This window comes from Canis lupus, chromosome 16 (assembly GCF_011100685.1).
Source record: "Canis lupus familiaris isolate Mischka breed German Shepherd chromosome 16, alternate assembly UU_Cfam_GSD_1.0, whole genome shotgun sequence".
Taxonomy (NCBI): Eukaryota; Metazoa; Chordata; class Mammalia; order Carnivora; family Canidae; genus Canis; species Canis lupus.
The window spans coordinates 7704260-7725406 of record NC_049237.1 but is presented as its reverse complement, the minus strand read 5'-3'; the positions used below and the strand labels follow the sequence as shown (position 1 = coordinate 7725406).

At 48.6% G+C, this 21147-nt stretch overlaps 1 protein-coding gene across 1 annotated transcript in view; it reads left to right on the top strand.

The window, feature by feature from the left end:
- Nucleotides 1-21147, top strand: part of TMEM178B (transmembrane protein 178B) — a 342516-nt gene that overhangs the window by 99778 nt on the left and 221591 nt on the right. The window contains exon 2 of the mRNA XM_038559382.1: nt 11248-11361. Coding sequence (XP_038415310.1) covers nt 11248-11361 — 114 coding nt within the window. The remainder of the gene's footprint in view (nt 1-11247; nt 11362-21147) is intronic.

Below are 21147 nucleotides of genomic sequence, written 5' to 3'. Positions count from 1 at the left end.
GGGGGAAATGGCATTCAGAATCTAGGAATGTAGAAATTAGGATAAAAAATGTTGTAGATCCTGCAAAAGGTAAGGTGCCCTTTAGCACAGAAGGTTATGAGGTTTTAGATGCTGTTTAGATGTTAGTCAAGAGAATAGTCACTTGATAAATTAATGGACAGGGGCTGGGGAGCAAATGGAGCTGGAAAGAGGAGTGGGAGCTGTGCTCAGGGGGGAGGTTGGGGATCACAGACCTCGGTTGTGATAGGAGAGGTGCACGGTGGTCCCCCAGCAGGGAGGCCTCCCTTCCTGTTCTCAGTTGGAGTGTGAGCACCAGATGATAAGGGACAGGGAGGAGCACAGGGAGGTGGTTTCTCCAGGAAGGTCGTCCTGTTTGCCAAAGGGGACCGGACCCTCAGACGTGGTACCCAGAGTGCTGTGAGCCTGGAGGTAGGAGCGTAGTGTCCCGATTTTTTTCAATAAAGGAGAAGACCGTCTGGATTCTGTGAACACAGACGAGCAGCTGAGCTAGAGGGAGATCTGGAAAACTGTCCAAAGGGCTTATTAAACAGATGGCGGGTGAGTGATCAGCAAGGAAACTCTGATGTCGAGGGCCCAAACAGCCCACGCCAAGCTGGCCTCGTCCCCTTTCTGGACACGCTCCTTGGACAGGTTGATGGGATGAATGATATCCAGGTGGACGAGATGGGGGGGGGGTGGGCCTGGAGGTGGGCGGATCAGGGGTGTGAATTCCTAGCAGGCCCAACAGTCCTACCCAAATAGCTTTCTCTTAATGGTCTGATTTCTGGTCACAAAGGAACTTGTGTGTGTGTGTGTGTGTGTGTGTGTGTGCGCGCGCGCGCGCACGTGCAGAGTTCTTTCTTTAACGCTGCCCTGTTGAGGGCTGTTAGCAGTGGCTTGGATGGGATGGCTTGGTCATGAAACATCATGTGGGACAGATAGCTTAATTCATGGAATGACAAGATCACAATCCAAGAATTTCTTCAGGGGCTTGAACAAATGTGAGATCTCGCAGGAGGTAACCAAAATACAGAAAGACCAAACAATGAGAAAAGGCAGTTGCCCAAGCGTATGCTGGCTTAACCGTCTCACTGGAGGAAAGTGCTAGCGTGTTGTCCCTTGTGTGACCAGCCCTGTGATGTGGTCGCCCGTGCAGCTCCCAGGGAACCAGGCCACTGTGGTTATTGCTGTGGCTCCCAGACCAGGGACTGTGTGGTCCCACGGGTTTGCACAGGCCTCACTGTGGGAGGGTGGAACTGGGACGGGCTTTGACATCCCCTGAACCTCGAGGGTGACCAGTGTCGTGCTGGGTTTTGTGACCGTGTGGGTGTGGAAGCCGGAGGTGCTCAGGTAGAAGGAAAGGTGACTTGGGGTGGGGAGGGGCAGAGGGACAGTCTCAACATACTTCTGGGCCGTGGTGTGGGAGCAGGAGGTGTGTCCCAGGGACATAACTGATAGTGGTGCGCGTGTCTACTGATGCTCACTGGAGCGGGCGTTCGGTTGGCTCACTTAGCCTCATCAGTCCTGCGGGGGGAGTGCTATTATCTGCCTTTGGCCTTTGAGGATGTGAGGCTCTGAGGGCTTGGGTACCTTGCCCCAGCTCCTGCTGGTAAGGGGCTCGTCCTGGGAGTGGGGACGAGGATAAAGGAGCACACGTGGACACCTCTTAAGTTCCCCTCCCCTGTGGCTGGGGGCTCTCCACCCTCCAGCTCATTAGGGTAACTTTGGAAGCCAACACTCTGTCTTACTCCGATAAGAGCAGCAAGGCGTGTAGCTGCTGGAAATCCCTGTAAATGGAAAAGTTTGCTTCATTTGTTTCTGATACAAAACCTCAGAGGGTCTCTTTCTGAAGAACTTGGCTTTCCATAATGTGTCTTTGCGTGTACGGTGTAAGGTGGGCTGGCCCTTCCCTGTGCCACGCAACAGCTTTGTGTTCCTGGGCAGCATACCTTTCTAAGCCTCTCTGTCCTCATCGGCAAAATGATAACCGGACTTAATTTTCAGGATTAAATGAGATAATGCACGATGAAGTGCTTGGTGCCTTACCCAATAGACGGAGAGCATGCATTAACCGTAAGCCGTTGTTACAACGAATAGCAATAGTTCGCAGAGGCGTTTTGGCCATGGGGAGGACAGAGATGAAAAACACCAGCACCTCTTTCTCAAAGCTCTTACCACAGGTGGAAATACGGGACTTCTATGCACCCCAGTGTGTGACAGTATAGGCAGCCGAAGGTGTTCGGGCACAGGGTGAGGGGTGCTGGCGGTGAGGAGCAGGATTGTTGAGGGTGAAATGCCCCGTGTGTGAGTCAGCAGAGCCCCCTGAACGCTGCTCCTAAACCGTGCTGTGCACACAGACGTTAAAAGGCCATGCCAGTGCCACCAGCATAAAAACAAAGCACACAAAGTGGAAAGCATTTGAAAGCATTAAAAATAAAAACCTAACACTTTCCCTCTGTATGAAGAAAACCCTTTCTGGCTGGGCCTGCAGCAGCTATCAGCCTGGCAAATCCTTGGGCTCAGAACATCTGGGAGGAGCAGAAGGTGCTAAGAGGAGCCTGGGGGGGGGGGGGGGGGGGTTTCTTGAAATATGCTTTTGTGAAGAGCTGCCCCTTAGGTAGGGAGAGCTCTTGCCAGCATTGCCTTTCCCAGTCCTGTCGCCCTTCTGCCCCACTTGCAGACAGGGTTAGGAGGGTGGGGATCCCAGCTGGCCTGCCCCCCTTGTACCCCTGGAGCATTGTTGGCTTGCTTCCCTGCTCTTTCATCAGGGACATGGTGTAGGCTTCTAATCTTAAAACTCACTCTTGGGGCTGCCCAAGTATTCAACAGTGATAATACTAAAAAATCTGAGGATGGCTTTCCCGACTGGCTACAGGGAAGGTTCCCTTCCTTCTCTCCCTGTTAGGATGTCATTTTAGCTTTTTTTTTTTTAATGGCCTTTCAAGAAGAGATGAGGTTTAAGACTTAAAGCATTAACTACATTTCATGTTTGTTTGTTTTTAAATGTTGGCTTTTCAATTCTTTTCCCCATGTGTTTCTATTTTCTACTTAATCTTTCCATGTACTAAGCACAGAGCACAGGCCTCAGGCTAAAAGGGAGGACTAGAGGTGGTCAGCCCCCCAGGAAGGGGGTGGTGAGCCTGGGGTGGCAGGCTGAGGCCGAGGTGGGCCAGTCGGCCAACCCCGGTGTTCTGGGCGCTGGTGGTGTTCTCACTGAGGAAAAGGAGTGAGCTTCCTCCCTTCTTTCTTCCTTCACAGACAAATGTATGGAGTTCCCTCCACATATAGGGCACAGGGCTGTGATATAGTCCTCGTTCCCAGTGGACCCTTGGAAGGCAGGGAGCCACGATACCTGTGCTGAGAGCCCCTGGCTTTCCTCCTTGCCAGCCGAGGGGTCCTGGGCAGGACCTTGGTCGGTCTACACTGTCTCCTCCCCCAGTCAGGGGGCCATCACTAGGACGTGCCCCTCCTCGGGTTGCTGTGGGATGGCCTGGGAGACAACAGGACCTTTGGCACGTGCCAAGGGCATAGAACAGACTTTGAAAGAAGGAGCTCTGGGATCCCTGGGTGGCTCAGTGGTTTAGTGCCTGCCTTTGGTCCAGGGCACCATCCTGGAGACCCGGGATCAAGTCCCACGTCGGGCTCCTGGCATGGAGCCTGCTTCTCCGTCTGCCTGTGTCTCTGCCTCTCTCTATCTATCATGAATAAATAAATAAAATCTTTAAAAAAAAAAAAAAAAAAAGGAGCTCTGCACTGAGGGAAGTGCATGGGCCCTCTGCAGTGGTCCTGGAGTCCACCGTGCCTTAGGATGCTGGAGTCTCGAGAGGAAGAGAAGGTGAAGGTGGAGAGCACAGAAGCTGAAAAGGAAAGAGAGGAGCCTGCCTGCAGCAACAGGCGCCCTGCAGGGTAACCCCACAATGTACGTTGGACCGGTGCCTTCTACTTGGTACCATCCATGCTGTTTTTGGGTGTATAAACCACCCACCGTCCCTCCGCTGCTCTAGAGCATCCTCCTCTGGCCTCCCTGGCCCAGTCCAGCCTAGACGGGAACCTTGGGGCAGTGCTGAGCTGCCTGCTGCCCTGAACCTCACGGGTGGTCCTAGGGGTCATCTTCTGAGTAATTGTGCAGAGCATGCCTTGTGCTGCTCCCGCTGGGGCTCAGGCACCTGCTCCCTGGCTCTCACGCCCTTGGTGGAGGGTTGCTCTCTCCACCCCCACCCCCCCTTCTTCTCCTGTAGGCTGCTGCCTGCTGTGGACTGAGTAGCTTTAGAAAGTGTGTTGAGGCAGGGGGATGTGCAGGCTGCTGTCAGCTTTCCCGAGAGTGCCTGTCGCAGCTGCCATGGGAACCCAAGGTGCCCTCAATGGGCCCAGAGGCCTTGCTCTGGTTCCGTCCACAAAGATCCAAGTTTATTTCACGGCATGGTGCAAACTCAGCTCCCAGATACACATTTGACCCCAGTGGTGCTTTGCTGGGAGCTCCCAGACATGGTTTCAGAGGGGAAGCCAGCAAATACCCCGAGCCAACCACTTCATTGACCTTACAGATCATTTGATCAAGAAACAGACCCTGATCTCCATTCTTCATTTATCCAGATGTATATGGAAGGCTTGCTGTGCACCAAATGCTCACCTGGCCCCGGGGGAGAAATGTGTAAACAAGAGAGGTGGTTTCTGGTTGTGATGAACTCACAACTCAGTGGTAGGAACTGCTCTTGAATAAAAAAGGATTTTTGGGTCAAAGGAGTCTGGGAAAGTCTGCCTGCCATAACCAGTCCTTTCTGGGGTGGCTGGTGAGGGGAGTCACAATGTTCATTTAAAAACTCTTCAAGTCTGGCAATAAGTAAATCATTTAAATATTTAACCCAATGTTTCCTAAGTACACTTGACTATCACATACCCAACCTGACTCCTGATACTTTTTTAATTGAAAATAAAAGTTTTATTGAAATACAACTGACATCTAATATTGTGTTAGTCCAAGATGTACAATGTGTTGATTTGGTACATGTGTATACTGAGAAACGATTGCCACAGTTAAGCCAGGGGAACATTCATCACCTCATGTAGTTGCCAGTTTTTTTCTTCTGATGAGAACCTTTAAGATCTTCAAATATACATTATTAACTCTAGTGACTATGCTGTACATTATGTCTCCCGAACTGTTTTTATAGCTGGGATATTACCTTTGGACTATGTTCACTCAATTCCCCTACCACGGACTCCCTCTGCCTCTGGCAACCACCAGTCTGTTCTGTTTCTGTGTGTTCAGGGTTTCTAGAATCCACACATAAGGGAGATTGTACAATATTTGTCTTTCTCTGGCTTCACTTAGCGTAATGCTTTGAAGGTCCATTGATGTTGTTGCAGATGACAGGATTTCCTTTTTTTTTAATGACTGAATGATATTCTACTGTTATACACACACACACACACACAAACACACTCACCCTCCCACATTTTCTTGATCTGTTCATCCACTGATGGGCACTTAGGTTGTTTCCATGTCTTGGCTGTTGTGCATAATTCTCCTGTGAGCATGGGTGTGCAGATGTCTCTTCAAGATAGTGATTTGATTTCAAGGGTGCCTGGGTGGCTTACTTGGTTAAGCATCTGCTTTCAGCTTAGAGCATGATCCCGGGGTCCTGGGATTGAGCCCCGTGTGGGGCTCCCCGCTCAGCGGGGAGTCTGCTTCTCATGCCCCCTGCTTGTACTCTCTTGTTCTCTTTCTCTCTCAAATAAAAAAATAGTAAAAAAAAGATAGTGATTTCAGGGGTGCCTGACTGGCTTAGTTGATGAAGGACCCCAAGATCTCTGGGTTTTGAGTTTAAACCCCATGTTGGGCATAGAGATTACCTAACATAAAATTTTAAAAAAATGATTCATACAAAAGGTAATGATTCCATTTCTTCCAAATGCATACCTATAAATGGGATTGCTGGATCATATGGTAGTACTATTTTTAATTTTCGGGGGAACCACCATACTGTTTTCCATAGTGGTTGCACCAATCAATCTATTTTCAACATGAGGGTTGGGGGAGTTCCTGTGTCCTCATTTTTTTTTTTCCTTCAGGGCCCACCCTGTAAAGCTGTGGGTTTGCCTTTGCACACGCCCATCCCCTCCCTTGATGGATCCTTCATGCCCTTCCCAGCTGCTCTTTTCTCCAGGAGCCCCGGGAAGGAAGGGGACTTCAGAATCTTAATCACACTTAGGTATTAGGGACTCCGTGCTACCCATTTGAACTTATTTAAAGGGCAGCCCCTTTTAAAGCTTTAATAGGGCAGTATTTGATCCAAAGGAACAACTCTGTAATGGAAGAATTGGAAGTGCTATGACACCTGTTCAGGGAAGAGAATTTTCGATGGAGTGGGGGGCGGGTCCCAGGGCTGCCTCTCAAATCACTTTGCCTAAGAAGACTCCTCCTTAATATATATAAGCCTTCCATAAGTGTTTCGGAAACCAGGTCTCGCCAATAGCAGATGCACAGGAGAGGAAAACTGCTTACTGGTGGTGTTGTATAACTAGAATCCAGAATTCAGGGTTTGTGTGCCGTCTCTGCCTCTCCCTTCCCTGGTCTGTTTCTTCTCTGTCCACTGTACAGCAGAGCTCTTGCTCTGCCAGCCTCCTAGGGTTATCAAGTGCAGAAATTTCTCTCTCGTTATATGTATAAATCTATGTATTTATGCATAAAATGTATGTGTCCTGATGTAGACCGTGGTTGCTAATGTTATTTCCAACTTGCTTTGGTCTTTCCCCCTTGGAGTAAGTAAGTGGTCTTAAAGGCAGCAGTTGAGAGTAATAACTAATACTTAGCACTAACTGTGTGTAAAGACCACACTGAGGACTTCATGTGAGTTATCACACTTAGGCCTTGGGTTCTAAAGGATTTGAGATGGGGAAAAAGGATGGCAGTGGTCTCCCACTCTTCCTTGTCCCTGGATCTTTGAGGGGGGGGTGTGGAGGGGAGGAGGAGCTAGCTGGCATTGGAATAGGGGAGAACAGGAGTGATGCCTTTAGAAGGAGAGAGGGCCAGGGAGATAGAAGACGAGCAAGGGGCGGGGGGAGAGGGACAAAAGGGAAGTGAGCTGGATGCCTGTGTTTGCCCCTTGGATCACCTCCCCCCCCCCCCTTGCACCTGCTCTCTGCGTCTGAGCTCCTCTACCTCTTCCAGCATCTCGTGGGTTCAGCTTCTAGGGGACGGAGGAGCGACAGGTTGCGTGTTTATTCCTGGTCACCGCATCACAGGCTGGCTGTGACCTGTGCCCCAGGTCATATCACCCCTCTCCATGCGGCCATTCTTGGTTCTGGCCTCTGTGCCTCCGTCTCTCCAGGCTTGGGGTTAAACCATCTTCTTCTGCCACCAGCCCTAGGTCCCTGCCCCACCCATTGCTGACCTCTACACCTTGGGCTCGGCTTTGTAAATTTTCTGTTTTTGAAACCCTTCTTAGCTACCCATGTGAGCCGGAGCCTGACGTGGGTCACCAGCTAGGAAGGCAGAGCACAGATGAAGGCTTAGTGTCCTCCCTTCTGAGGGTGCCCCCACCCTATCCAGGCTGAGGTCTCTGGGCCACGAACACAGGAGTCCCTCTTTCCGGGGAAGGCCATGGGCTTCTCTACTGCCTCTCAGGTGGCCCCTCTGGATCGTTGCAGGAAAACCTATTCGTCTCAGGAAGCCACGTTCTGGGCACATGAATTTGGTGCCCAGATGGTGCCTGTATTTACAAAAGCCCAGCACACTGACAGGACCTGCAGACACATGGATAAATATTTTGCCTTTCTTCTGAGGCAATATTTGAGTCTTTCAAATTTAATTGCTGTCAAAGACAGGATGCTTGCATCCCCAAGGCAAAGCAAATAGCGAGGCCTCCAGCGGGGCTGCGCCGGCAGCTTCAGCCAGGCTCTCTGGCCGATCACCTGCGGTGCCAAGTGTCAGGTGGCTGGGTGGGCTGGGGCTGAGGGAGCTGACCGCAGCCTGCCTGGAACCCGTGGCCACTTGCTGAGTTTGTTTTGAGCCTGAAAGAACCTGATCTCAGCCAAGACATCAGATCCTTTTCTCAGACATCAGTGATGGGCATCAGTCTGGCCATTTCTAGTGAGGTCTTGCCAGGTGTCTCTGAAGCTGAGTCCAGCACAACTTGCTCGACTACACGTGTTCAAGTAGCTGCTGGTGGTATTCTTGATACAATTCTCTACCTTTTATATTTTCCTCTCCTTTTTCTTCTTAAAACCCAGAAACATGGACCTGGTTGCCCCTTGGATTACATTTATAAAGTACAGTGAGAGGCTGTTCTGTGCCTATATATATATATATATATATTTTTTTTCCCCCTTCCTCACTGTGATCAAATAAGCCTCTCCCTACATTGTCTTATAGGAAAAACGTATTTGCTGGAGGCTGAGTTCTGCAGCCATCACCTTTTATTCCTTTTATTCTGATTTGCCTCAATTATTTTAGTCCCTTGCACAGCACAGAAGCAGTTGGATGCCTTGTCCACCGTGGTTTTTACAGAGGACGCCTCCTATCATTCATCCCTTTCCTGAAAGCACATGTTACTGGTGCTCACCCTGTGCTGGGAGCCAGGGAGACCGAGATGAATGGATAAGACCAGTCCCTGCCCTTGAGAAACTCATAATCTAGTGGGGGAGTGAGGCGTGTAAACAGATAAATCACAGCCCATTGGTGTGCTTGCCGCAGTAGGGCAGGAGCACGGGGAGAGGGAGGAGGGACCTCGCCGAACCAGTACTTTCCTCTGTTGCAGGGCACAGTCCACGTTGCAGGGAAGGCTCTGCCGAGGAGCTGCCGTTTTGGCCACTTCTTAGGAGGGTTAGGTGTGCATCAGGTGAAGAAAAATAGGGAGGAGCCTAGGTGCAGAGTCCTGATGGATATGGCCTATTCCGGGAAGGGTAGGGGAGGGCCACCTGGCTGGGACTTCCCACCTGAAGATTGTGACATTTATCCTGTGTGTAAAGGAGACCACAGTTTCCTTTCTGGAATACAGTCCATGCAGCAGTATATGGAGGGTGTCCTGGCCGAGGGAGGCTCTGGTCAGATGCTTCTGTGTTCTGCTCCTGGCACTGCTGTTTCCTTGGGCAAGTCACCCAATCTTTTTGAACCTCCATTTTCTTATTTGTGAAATATGATCACAGTGTGCTGATGGTCCTAGGAACACCTGCTTAATTGGGTCATATGAAGGATTAAGTAAGACCATATCCATGACAGGGTTCTCTGTCCTTGGGATAAGTATAGGACATGCAGGGTTACAAGTGGATTGGGAATGTTGGCTCCTTCCTTGGGAAGGCTGACAGGGCCCAGGCATCCGCATCTGTTTATCCCGGGGAGCTTTGCACACATCTCTTCCGTGTGTGCTGTGACAGCAGTGAAGTTGGAAACTGTTGGTTTATGAAGCACTTGTCAAGTATTTCCTACAAGTTAGTCCTCCTTATATATGGCTGTTTGTTGAGATGGGTCATTGTATGCACACAACTACTTAAGAGGGTGAGGACACAGAGGATGGGCTGGCCTCCAGAGGACATTTCTGAGGTAGAACTGACAGGATTTGGTGACCATTTGGATTTCAGGGAGGAGGGGCCTCCCCTAGGGGGCGGGAGGCATTGGAGATGCCCAGGGATTGATTATGTTCTAGACCACTTGGGAGGAAGTGATGCTATTCATGGAGAATGTTAGAGCACGTGGGTTTAGGGTATGAACATGAGCTGAGATGGTCTGATGGATGGAGGACTTTTCTAAGAAGCATAGCAAGTTAGGGAAAAAGGAAGACCTGGTAGGGATATGGTCAGGGGGCAATGCTGGGGACATTTGGGACATTTATAGGCTAAGGGGACAGAGGCACAGGAGATTTAAAATTAAGGTGCGTCTAACGCTTTCTTCAAACTTTGCCTCTTTGGGCAGTGTCTGTCCTATTGGAGGAGTGTCTGCCAATAACTGGCAGTAGGGCAGTTATCCAGATATGATTTACAAGAAGGCATCAGTTTCATGAGAGGTACTGTCTAAATTACTGCACTCTACCCATTGCCAGGTTCCCTGCTGACAGTGAGCCAGGGGTCAAACGATTCAATCAGGTGCCACCACTTATAAATTGAAAATCAGTGGGGTGCAAAATGGATTACCATCCAAATCCATTCAGGTGCAAAACCAAATTTTAAATCCCCTAACCTTTAAAAATCACTTCTTTCTTGATTCTTTACCATCCCCTGGTACTGAGTTTTAATTCTCCCCAGATGTGCAAGCATCAGCAGACATGCGTGTAGGAGACCAAAAGTAACAAAGAAGAACTCCTAATTGGTCCTTCCTTTTGGAATTTGGAAACATGGTGGATTTCTGAATTAATACATTGGTAATTCGTTAGACTCTCGGGGGCAGTGGTTCTCAAACTTGGGAGTACAACATAATCACCTGGAGTGCTTATTAAAAATTCAGATTATAGGCTCTGTCTCTGAGTTTCTGATGCAGCAGATCTGGGATTAGGCCTAGGAAATGACATTTCTAGCAAGTTCCCAGAGGATGCTGATGGTTCCTGGACCACACTTTGAGAAACTCTGCTCTAAGATAGAGGAGTACTTTAATAAGTTAGTAATTCATGCTTTGCCAGTCAAATTACCAGTCAAATTACCAGTATTGGATCAGGTGCTGAGTATGTTAAGGGGCTTGAGTGTCACCCGGTGTCCCCCCCACCCCCACCCCACCCCGTGCGCCAAGAAGCCTGAGAAGGGGCTGGTTCAAGGAGATAGATGTTGATTTGGGTGCTTTGTGCTCAGGTGATGTTAGGGTGTAGGATGGGGAAAAGAGAAGATGCCCCTTTGGTTCACCCATTCCACAAGGCACAAATGACCTCATGGAGGCCAGAGCCTGTTCTGTATTGGTCCATGGGTACAAACTGTTCATGTCTTCCATCATTTGAAAGTTGATTTTCTTAAGGTTAAACAAGCACAGGCACTACTTTCTTAGCAAGCTGCTATCAGCCTAAACTTTGGCCTCATCTCCTCTTTGAATGATGCCAGAGAGGTATTTTTCTATTTAAATTGATGGTGTTTGACTTTAGTTCTACTCTCCTGAGAGGAGACATTACCTTTTGAAAAGTCGAAGTTATTGCCTTGTATAAACCATAGGTGTCACCAGGCCCAATAGGAAACAAGTCTTTTTCCTTAGGACAGAAAAATGGATCCCAGAAACTGCCCAGACATGGTTCCTGCCTCATTAACATTCGGTTTCTTGTCTCTCTTTGCCAGGAGAAATTGAGCGATGCACGTACATCAAATACCACTACTCCTCAGCCACCATCCCCAGGAACCTCACTTTCAACATCACGAAGACCATCCGTCAGGATGAGTGGCATGCCCTTCGTAAGTACACCTGAGTTTTTTTCTTGGGCAGGTGACTTTTGGAGGTCATGGAGGTTTGGGCGCCCATCAACAGCTTGGTCTGGATGGATGGATGTGCCTCGTAGGCCTATGGACAGTTTTAGAGCACGATAGCAGTCCCTTGGTGTCAGTGCCTGTGGGTCAGATTGTCTCCGCTGGCCTTGATCGCATTAGATTTAAAGAGCTTGCTTCTAAAATTAAAAACAGGGGTGCCTGGCCAGCTCAGTTTGTAGAGCATGGGACTCTTGATCTTGGGGTAATGAGTTCAAGCCCCACATTGGGATGGAAAGCCTACCTTAAAAACACAAATAAAGGCAACAGATAAATGTAATATTAAAAAAAAAAAACAAATTAAAAAAAAAAAAAAAAGCAAAAACAAGTAAGTAACAGACAATGACTGATAATCTTGCTTTGTTACCTGGGCAGACATTTAAGATTTCACCTACCTAATGAAACCAGCCCCTGGGATCTGACTTCAGCGTGTGTCTCCAGTTGCTTGGAGTATTATCGTGGCAACCTATAAATCCCTCGTGTCATCCTTTGTATGGGGTGAGGCCAGCTGGGGTTGTAGGCTACATAGCATTGGGAGTTTGCATCTGGGTGGGTGGTCAAGAGGTAGGAGCTCCTCCTCTGCTTACATGTTTCTGTTTCCCTGAGAATGAGAATCTGTGGGACCTGGTTCACGCGTGACTGCTTCACAGAGGTCAGAATGTCTGCCTCCAAAGGTTAGGGAGTTTCCTGGTCAGGGACCCTTAAAAACTTCCATGATAAGAGGATGACTTCATGAGCAAGCAGAGTTAGTTGGCCATTTTTATTTTTCTGTCCCATGGGGATGTCCTGCTCATCCGTGTCAGGGAAGCTGTCCTTCGATGCTGACTCAGTTCTTCACAGGGACATGTGCTGTTCCGATTTGTCTCTGTTCCATTTATCAGTTCTTTCTTGTTGTTGTCCCCCCACAATAGTGTCTGTTACGGGGCTAAAATTCAGTTTACATTGATAGGCGGTGGTGGTGGTGTCTTTTATTGTTTGTTAAATCTTTTGTCAATTTTGAAGAAAGTTGAAAACCTCTTTCTTCCCTTTATTGTTGGCTAGTTAGGTTTTGCTTGCATATGGGATCCATAGGGTATCTTCCCATTGTTTTTTTGGCCTTAGTCAAACAACCATGGCTTGAGGTGGTGGGAGGTAAGGGAGGCGAGTAAAATTAAAACAGAGCAATGATTCATTGGCTGGGGGGAAAGGAGGGGAAGATTGTGACCAGGTGTCTGGATGATTGTTACTGCCACTAGCCTGAAATGAGAGGGCAGGTGTCAGTGAGTGAGGAAGGCATTAACCAAATTGTTGCCTTCGGGCTTTGACATCACTAGAGACGCTCACCAGAACATGGGGACAGAGCTAATGTTCCAAGTGCATTCCCATGTACTAGATGTTGAGCTGGGCTTATACATACTAATTTAACTTAGATATTTTTAAAAAGATTTTATTTATTTATTCATGAGAGACACAGAGAGAAGCAAAGATATAGGCAGAGGGAGAAGCAAGCCCCCCGCGGGGAGCCTGATGCGGGACTGGATTCCAGGACCCTAGGATCACGCCCTGAGCCAAAGGCTGATGCTCCACCACTGAGCCACCCAGGGCCTTACTTATTTGACTTTAATGTGAGACTTGCCTTAGAGATAGTAGTAATCAGGGTTATTAATTTTTTTCGGAGGTAGACATTTAAGGAGCCAAATGCATAAATACTTGAAAATGACTACTTCTTTCCCACATTACATTGATCTACTGAAGCCCACAGTGAATGTTCAGGATTGGTGATAAGCCTTGCCGAGTAACCACTTAAGTATAACGTAAATTATGGGGGTCGTAACAGAATCTAAGAAGGAAGAAGTGATTGGCATAGCTTCAGTTCATATTTACTCAATTCAACCAAAGGTACTGTGCTTTTCTGTGTACCAGGCACATAGTGGATTCTGAGGCCACAGGGAACTCTTTCAAAGAGCTCACACCTGGAGGTGGAGGTGGGTGGGGGAGGGGAAGGACACCCTCACAAAGCAAATAATTACAAGGCAACGTGATAATTACAATATAGTATAATTGTTCCAAGCAATTAAGATAGTTTGTGAAAGTTTTTCAGCAAGGAGAATTAGCGTAAATGGCACAGATGCATTTCAAGGGAAACCAGTTATTTCAATAGAATGCTATTGGCTGCCCAGAGTAGATGCCTGGAATGCAAATAGATTACCTATTGCAGCATCCCTGTTACATGGTGTTGGCAAAGATGAAGAGAGGAGGCCAACGCTAAGATTTGTGGAATCTTCTTTGACTCCAGCACCTCTGGGGTCCTTGTTCTGAAACAAGGTGCCTTTGGGTTCTGCAGATTGTAGTGTGCAGCTTATGCTTGTGAGTTGGGGTGCTGACGGATCTCTATTTTTAACTGATGAAAGCTATCTGGGTGACTGATGGGCAAAGGTTTTTGGCATCCCATGGTGGGTGAAGTGTAGGATACTCTTTGGTGAGGGATTTATCTGCCTGTTTCACAAAGTGGCCTAATGGGCTATTATTAAGCAGGCCGAGAACATTTGCCACTCCTGTCATTGATGATAGCTATTTTTAGCCAGAGGGCAGGTGCGCATCTGTCACATCTGAAGTTGGTGCTAAGTGTAATTGGCAGTGCTGCCATAATAGGGAAGGATAGTAAATGTCGATTTTAATTTGCAAAGGTCAGATATTGATATTAGCTGGGAAGTGGGCTCATGAGCCCACTTTTAAAATAAAGTAGAAACTACAAAGACTAACAAACCCCTGTGATCAAGCTTTGGAAATTAAAAAAAAAATCAGATTCTGATTTGAGAATTCTATACTCTTTAATACTGTAAATGAAAAAAAAATAAATTAAAAAAATACTGCAAATGAGATCAAATCCATTTGACACCAGGTTGATTATCATTTTGAAATTTGACTATAATATCTTACATTCTATAATTTTTTTAAAGATTTTATTTATTTATTCATGAGAGAGAGAGAGAGAGAGAGAGGCAGAGGGAGAAGCAGGCTCCTTGCAGGGAGCCCAACGCGGGACTCAATCCCAGGTCTCCAGGATCACACCCCGGGCTGAAGGCGGCTCTAAACCGCTGGGCACTGGGGCTGCCCTATAATTTTTCTTAATAGATAATATTTGTCAAAGCCCTGAAACTAATCTCCTCTTCCCCAAAATGACTGGTAAATATTTCACACTTTGGTTAAAGTGAGGTTAAACCTTTTTCATCGGGGATTTGCCATGTGGTCATCACCCCTTGACGTGGGGGCAATTTATTTTCAAATGGGAAAAGCACAATTTGGTTTAAAACTGTGCTATGGTTTCTGAACAGTTAACACCACCAGTGGGAGGCTTAACTGTTTGGCTGAGAGCTCATTCGCTTTATGGTCAAGTGCATAGCAGGCAAAAGAATAAAATTATTTGTAGGTCACTAGGCTTATAAATCCAAGTGTAAAGAGATAATAACTACCTTGGGGAATATAGGACAGAGACCCAGGTGTGTGTGTGTGTGTGTGTGTGTGTGTGTGTGTGTGTGTGTGTGAGTGTGAGTGTGTCTGTGTGTGTTTGGGGTGGTCTCTGAGGTTCGGATGCTGGCTTGTCTGAGTGACTTCCTGGCAGGGTTTACCCGGGCTGGGTGGCGATTGCTGGTGAGGTACTGTGTGTGCTTGTTGTCCTCCCACCCCGCCCCTGGCCAGAGCTTCCTGGGAGAAGGTGGCACTTCTCCAGAGCTGGCACTGGGCCCTCACTCCACCCAGGCGTGGTGGCTTTCGGCCCCAGGCAGCCCACCTGCCATCCTGTCTCTCCACTTCCTCCCATTAGGTTCCAGTGACCCCGGAACCTAATTGTCCAGCCCCCGTGGGTCCCGGGTGCTCCACACTTCTGCCCCAGATCCTCCTGGCCCCACCATCACTGGAGCAGGACAGCAGATGTTGCTGGGCCAGTGAGGATGGGATGGTGGCTACAGGAGATGAGCTCAGCTAGTGCCACTCTCCAGGTGGGTTGTCTGGTTTAATATGTTGCATGTGACAAAATCAGATGAGCAGCGGTGAGGGGAAGCAGGCTGGCACTGCGGTGGCCCCTGAAACAGTACCACTTCCTCTTCTCTCTAGAAAATGTACCCACAGACTTCTCATGCTCTGTAGCTCCATCTGAGTTTGCAGCCCTTGTTGGGAGAATTCTGTGTCCTCCTGCCACCTCCGAGGGCCCCTGAGGCCTTCCCAGGTGGCTCTGCCTTTGCTCTCTGTGCCACTGGCATCCCTTCAGCATGCCCTTTCGGTATGGCTGGAGGCCTGCGTGTGGCCATTGGCCCAGCAAGGGGAGATGGCAGAGAGGGGATCCTGGGTGGCCCATGGTAGGGCCTGGGGAACCAGGAGGCTGAGAAAGCAGGGTCTGGGAGGACCACCCCCAAGAGATCAGTGCTTCTGCAAGGAGCTGGCACAGAGTGGAGCTGCATCAGACGACCCCAGGGAGGCTGGCTGGTGGCATCGAGGAGGAGCTTGCCTGGGGGTCGCCGGGTAGGCATCCATAGAAGGTGCAAGAAGGGTACCCGTTCTTACCCGCTGATATCAGCTTTACTGCTGCAGAGTTTCCCGCAGGATCTGAGCCCTAGGACTCCTGAGTCGCTGCTCTTGGGTACTCTGGATTTTTCATTCCACTTGGCGTTTTCAGGATGGAGGTTACAGCTCACAGTTGATTGCCCCTGGCAGCGGGAACCAGGGAGCTGGGACTCCACTTCCCTGCAATCAGATCCTTTCCCTTATCTCTCAAGAGGCTGAGAGCCAAGAAAGCTAGAGTTATTTATTTATTATTATTATTTTTAAAGCCTCCTTCTGTCAAGACTGAAAGTTCAGTTAATTAGATTGGATGGTCACACGGCACATTTCCAGCTGGCCAGGGAGGGAAAGAGGAGGGGAGGATTGATCCCCCTCTCTGACATCCTTGCTCCCCCGTCCTCCTGAGGGCGCTCCTTCAACAGCACACAAACACACTCACACTGTACCTCTGGAGACTGGGATCCAAGAAATAAGATCTGTGGTTAAAGAGGGCGAGGAGGGGAGGGCCACAGGTGTAGAGGAGACCGACAGACAGATGGAGCCTGAGACTTGAAAGAAGCAAGGACAGTTCAGTGGATGTGCTGAAAGGAGAAGAAATCAAAATCCAGGAGTTTCTGGTCTAACATAGACCCTTGAATGACACACCTGGCTCCCTGGCCCCAAGCTTGAGGCTGCCCTCAGCAGGGGGCCTGTAGGCTAGCTCAGTTTTGGGGATCCAGCCCCCACCCAGGCTGGTGTGGTGAGAAGCTACGTCTGTCCTGCTGCTCTGTCGGGCATCTCAGTGCAGAACACTTGCGTTACCCTGCTTGGCCAAGCCCTACCTGGTCCCCTCCTCTGGCCTTTTCCACAACCTCTCCTCTTTCCATAATTCGCACATCCTGCCCCTGGACCCTGGTCTCCCTCGTGCTGCTGACTCTGTAGCCACCCCCAGGTCCTGCCCACGTCTTGTGCCATAGGCTCCCGTTTGCTCTTCCCCGCTGGCCTCGGCCCTCTGGACTTGGATTTATGTTGGTTCCTTGTGTAATGGCATTTGCCTTTTCCTTTCCCACTGGACTGCCCTGGCAGCTCTCGGACCAGCCTATTCATCTACCCTCTGGACTTTCCTTCCATTCAGACCTCTGAGCTCCAAGCTTGGTTTTCTGGTCCCTCCTTCCCAGGCCATCCCCTGGTCACTACAAGGTGGATGTGGTGGACCAAGGGGCTTGGGATGAAAATAAAATAACAGCAATTATCACAATGACAACTACATCTTTGTTCACATCCACTGTGATGCCCCTCAGAGGGTGGCTCGAGGTTTCCTCCTAGGAGCCCAGCCACAGGGTTCCAGCTCCTTTGCAGACAAAGTAACAGAGCCAGGGAGGAAGGGGCTGCCTAGGGGTCCCACCTTGGTTGGCCTCTTTTGAATCTGAAACTCAGAATCCAGGTCTGAACTCCAGCGGACTGCCTCCAGCTATTTTTTTCCTTTCTGTTTCTGGCTGCTGTTATGTAAAACAGCCTAATGAAGTAAACATCCCAGACATTAGAAGCTCAGGTCCCCTGCAGTGTCAGCCATTTCCCTTCCTCTGAATCCGCATCAGAGCCCAGCCCGTGTGAGGCTCTCACTGTGTGCAATCTGTTGCGAGCTGCCTCTTGCTTGCAAGACTGGCATCCGTGGGGGTCATGCCTAGCAAGAAACCGTCCCCAGAACTGCAAAAACTTGGTAACATAGGAACTCAATCATCAGGGCAACACCGTATGTCACTTGGTGTCCTAAAGTCTTTGCTTTTTTTTTGCAAACCATCTTTGTCTCTCTGCCCCGCCCGGTCCTTATGGGGAGTGTTGTAAACTTTTGGGGTTACTCGCGGGCTGCTCTGTGCCTGTCCTCCTAGAGCTCCTGTGGTTTTTCTGCAGCAAGCCAGGCGGAGGACACAAACCCCCTGTAATGTGCCTTTGCACCTGTACCGGCCCTTGCAGCAGTGACTCCTGCCAGCACACACCTTTTCTTCATGGCTTCCCCTGCCTGTCAAAAATTTGATGAACTTGTTTGGTGCGAAGGTGTTCATGTCTTCTTGGATTACTTCCCCGGATCGCATTAAAAAAAAATTTTTTTTTTCCGAAAGACCCAACCCAAAGGGATGACCGTTGAAGTGGTTAAAGGTAGCGGTAGTGTGGAGATCCTTAAAATGATCGTGTGCTCTCACTCCCGCCTACTTAGTGGCTGGCCTGGCTAGGGGTGGGATGGGGATGGAGTGGATGGGACAGGGGTTTATTTTTGAGATGACCTCAGGACTGGGAAGGAAGGAAGCCTGGAGTAAAAGGTGGAGTGGAGTAGGATACAAACCTTTCTGTTAAAGGCGTGCAGATGACCTATGTACTGAAGCCAACCTGAGAACCCCCATGTTGGTGTAATTGCGGTTTTTAACCACAGTTCGTCTGAACGTGCTGGTCCAAGTTTGTGCTGGGAATTAGTTGGAAGTCTGGCCTAGAGGCATTCTCTCAGCCTCTGCAGATTGGAAGTTGTTTTCTTCTGGCCGAGGATAGTGATACAGACACCACCAAGGAGAACGGGGCACAACTCCACTGGCATCCTTCGCCCATTTGTTCATTCTCTCATTCAATATTGATGGAGAAGCTCTACATTAGGTGCTGGAGGGGCTATTAAAAGGTATTCTGCTTTCCAAATTGGGTGATATATTTCCAGGTGCCAACCTGGCAAGGGATCAAACTGCTTGTTGTGTACTGTTTATTGACTACCCATAGTGTGCAGGCTAATGCTACTGACGTGCCCACATCATGGCCCTCGAACTCCACACTTGAGTCGGCAAGAATTCATTGTAGAGGGCCTAAAAGCAAAATATCAGCCCAAACTACTCTGTCACTGAGGCAAGGCCTGTTTTTTTTTTTTTTTTTTTGTTGTTGTTGTTGTTGTTGTTGTTTCACAGCAAGGGAGAAATGCGGAGGGTCTAGGATCTGCCTGTTGGCCTCTCTGGGGAAACTGTCCTGGCTCTGGATGTTGAATAGGAAGCTCAGTGTGACTTATGATTCTTCTTTCCAACAGCTAAGATGATCAGCACTCACTGTCCAGGCGAACTTTACAGTCGTTGGGGGAGGAACGACACCAGAAGCTGAGTATTCCAGTGAGCAGGGACAGCTCAGCAACAGTGCAAGTGGGTGAGGCATAGGATAGTCTGGGCAGCAGACACTTGTCATTGAGGCAATGGGTCAGTAGGTATGAATATCGTGGGTGCTTCTCTGGGGATTCAGGACTACAATGATCCAACTCTACATGCCCCACCTCTACAGAAAGTTGAGTGTGTTAGGGAGTTCGAAGAAGGAATAGAGACTAGTGCCTGAGCAAAGCCCACTTTTAAGATCTGGGATACACAGGTCAAGGGTGTCACGCCTTGAACAAGATGGAAGATCATGATAGTAAAAGCAGCAGTCTCAAACTGTGATCGGGATTGGTCCTGGGCTTTGGAGGTCAGGCTGCTGCTGAAGATGGTAGGATGATGGGGAAGGCAGGGGAGAGGCATTGGGTATCAGCATGACTTAGCAGGAAAAGTCCTTAAGTTCTGTATTTTGTGGTAAAGGACCTCTCCAAGTCTAGACCAGCACATCAAATGTGGTCCATGGACCATCAGTGTCATCTAGGAGCTCGTAAGAAATGCAAAGTCATGGGCCCCAGCTCTGGCCTATTGAATCAGAATCCCTAAAGTTTGAGAACGCTTGGGGTGTGTGTATGTGTATTGGTGGGGACTGTAGTGGTGCTCACTGATGGCTCTGGAGGACAGAGCGTGGGTAGGCCTTGGATGGGAGTTGGGAGAGGAAATACTGCATTTAGCACAAGCTCTCACATAGGAGAATGACTTTTAACCTATTTGTATATTGTTTGTTGTGTTTCTTGTCTGTGTCTGTTTTCTGTTAGAGCTCTGGTAATTCACTTTTTCTCCATATTTGTTTGTTAATTGAATAAACTAGCATAGAAGAGGAGGTATATTCTCTTTCTCCTTGTCTGTCTTTCTGCATTATGTGTGCTATTAGCATTCTCCTAATATCTAGACCGAAACCTCTGTTCCATTCTCCTTCATTCAGAAACCGGCTTCAAGCTCCACTGAAGCTAGGGGACATTGGATTGAGTTCCATCTCTGTCACTGTCTAGGTATATGACCCCAGGCAAACTGTGTAAGTGTTTTCAACCCAATACACTCATCTGTAAAACAGACGTAATGATACCTGTCTTGCGAGTTGTTATAAAGTTAAAAATAAATAAAATTCATGTGACATCAGTCGGTATCTTTGCAAAGCCTGATACCAGGCGGTGTTAGGTACTATTATAGGAATGCAGAGATGTACCAGGTGTTGAGATCCCCATAGGGTGTGGAGGAAAGGCACTAAAATGACCTTTCCTGGACTCAGGGGCTTTTCTGGTGAACCCCGCACAGGCTGTGTGGGTGTTTGCCTCCTATGTGACAGCACGTGTTAGTGGGTCTGTTGTGGGTTTGCTGGCTGCACAGGTGTGTGTGAGATGGGAGCCTGCATCAGGTGTTCGCAGTGTGGGAGTAGGAAGTGGCTGAGAGGATTATGTGCTGAATGGCAACAGTGTGGCATATTGTGAAAGGAATTTTAGAGCAGAAAATCATCAGTGTTTGAGATCCTTAGTGGTATAGCAGTAGCAGAGGCAGCCTCCTAATTTATCAGTTGTGTCCAATAAGAATGCGGTTTAGACAATAGCAGGAGTCTCTAAAAGAGGATTTACATACTAAGTGTCTGAGAAGTAACATTTTCAAAGCTTTGAAGATAAATATGCTGTGAGTACATTTGTACTGAAATCGTTGAGGGGAGCATGGAAACGACTCTCCTGACTGTAGTAGCTCAGCCCTGCCTTTCAGGAAGGCTGCAATTTCCAGTATGTACTGTGATCAGATGCTCTTCTGTTCCTGAACTGAAAATATATATCCCCAAAGTGGATACCTCAAGAGTGTTGGAGATATAAGGCAAGGAGGAGGGTCTAGGAAGAGGATAGTTGATGTGGTTAGGGTTGAGGGAGAGGCATGATATTCCTATTCTGGGGGGAAAAGGATGCTCCTTATTTTCAGCTCTGTGCTCACGATGGGCTTTAGGGTGGTCCTGACTGTGGTCATGGATACTACTGTTCTCTGTTACCGACCAAGAATGACCAAGAATTGCAGGGAGATAGATAGG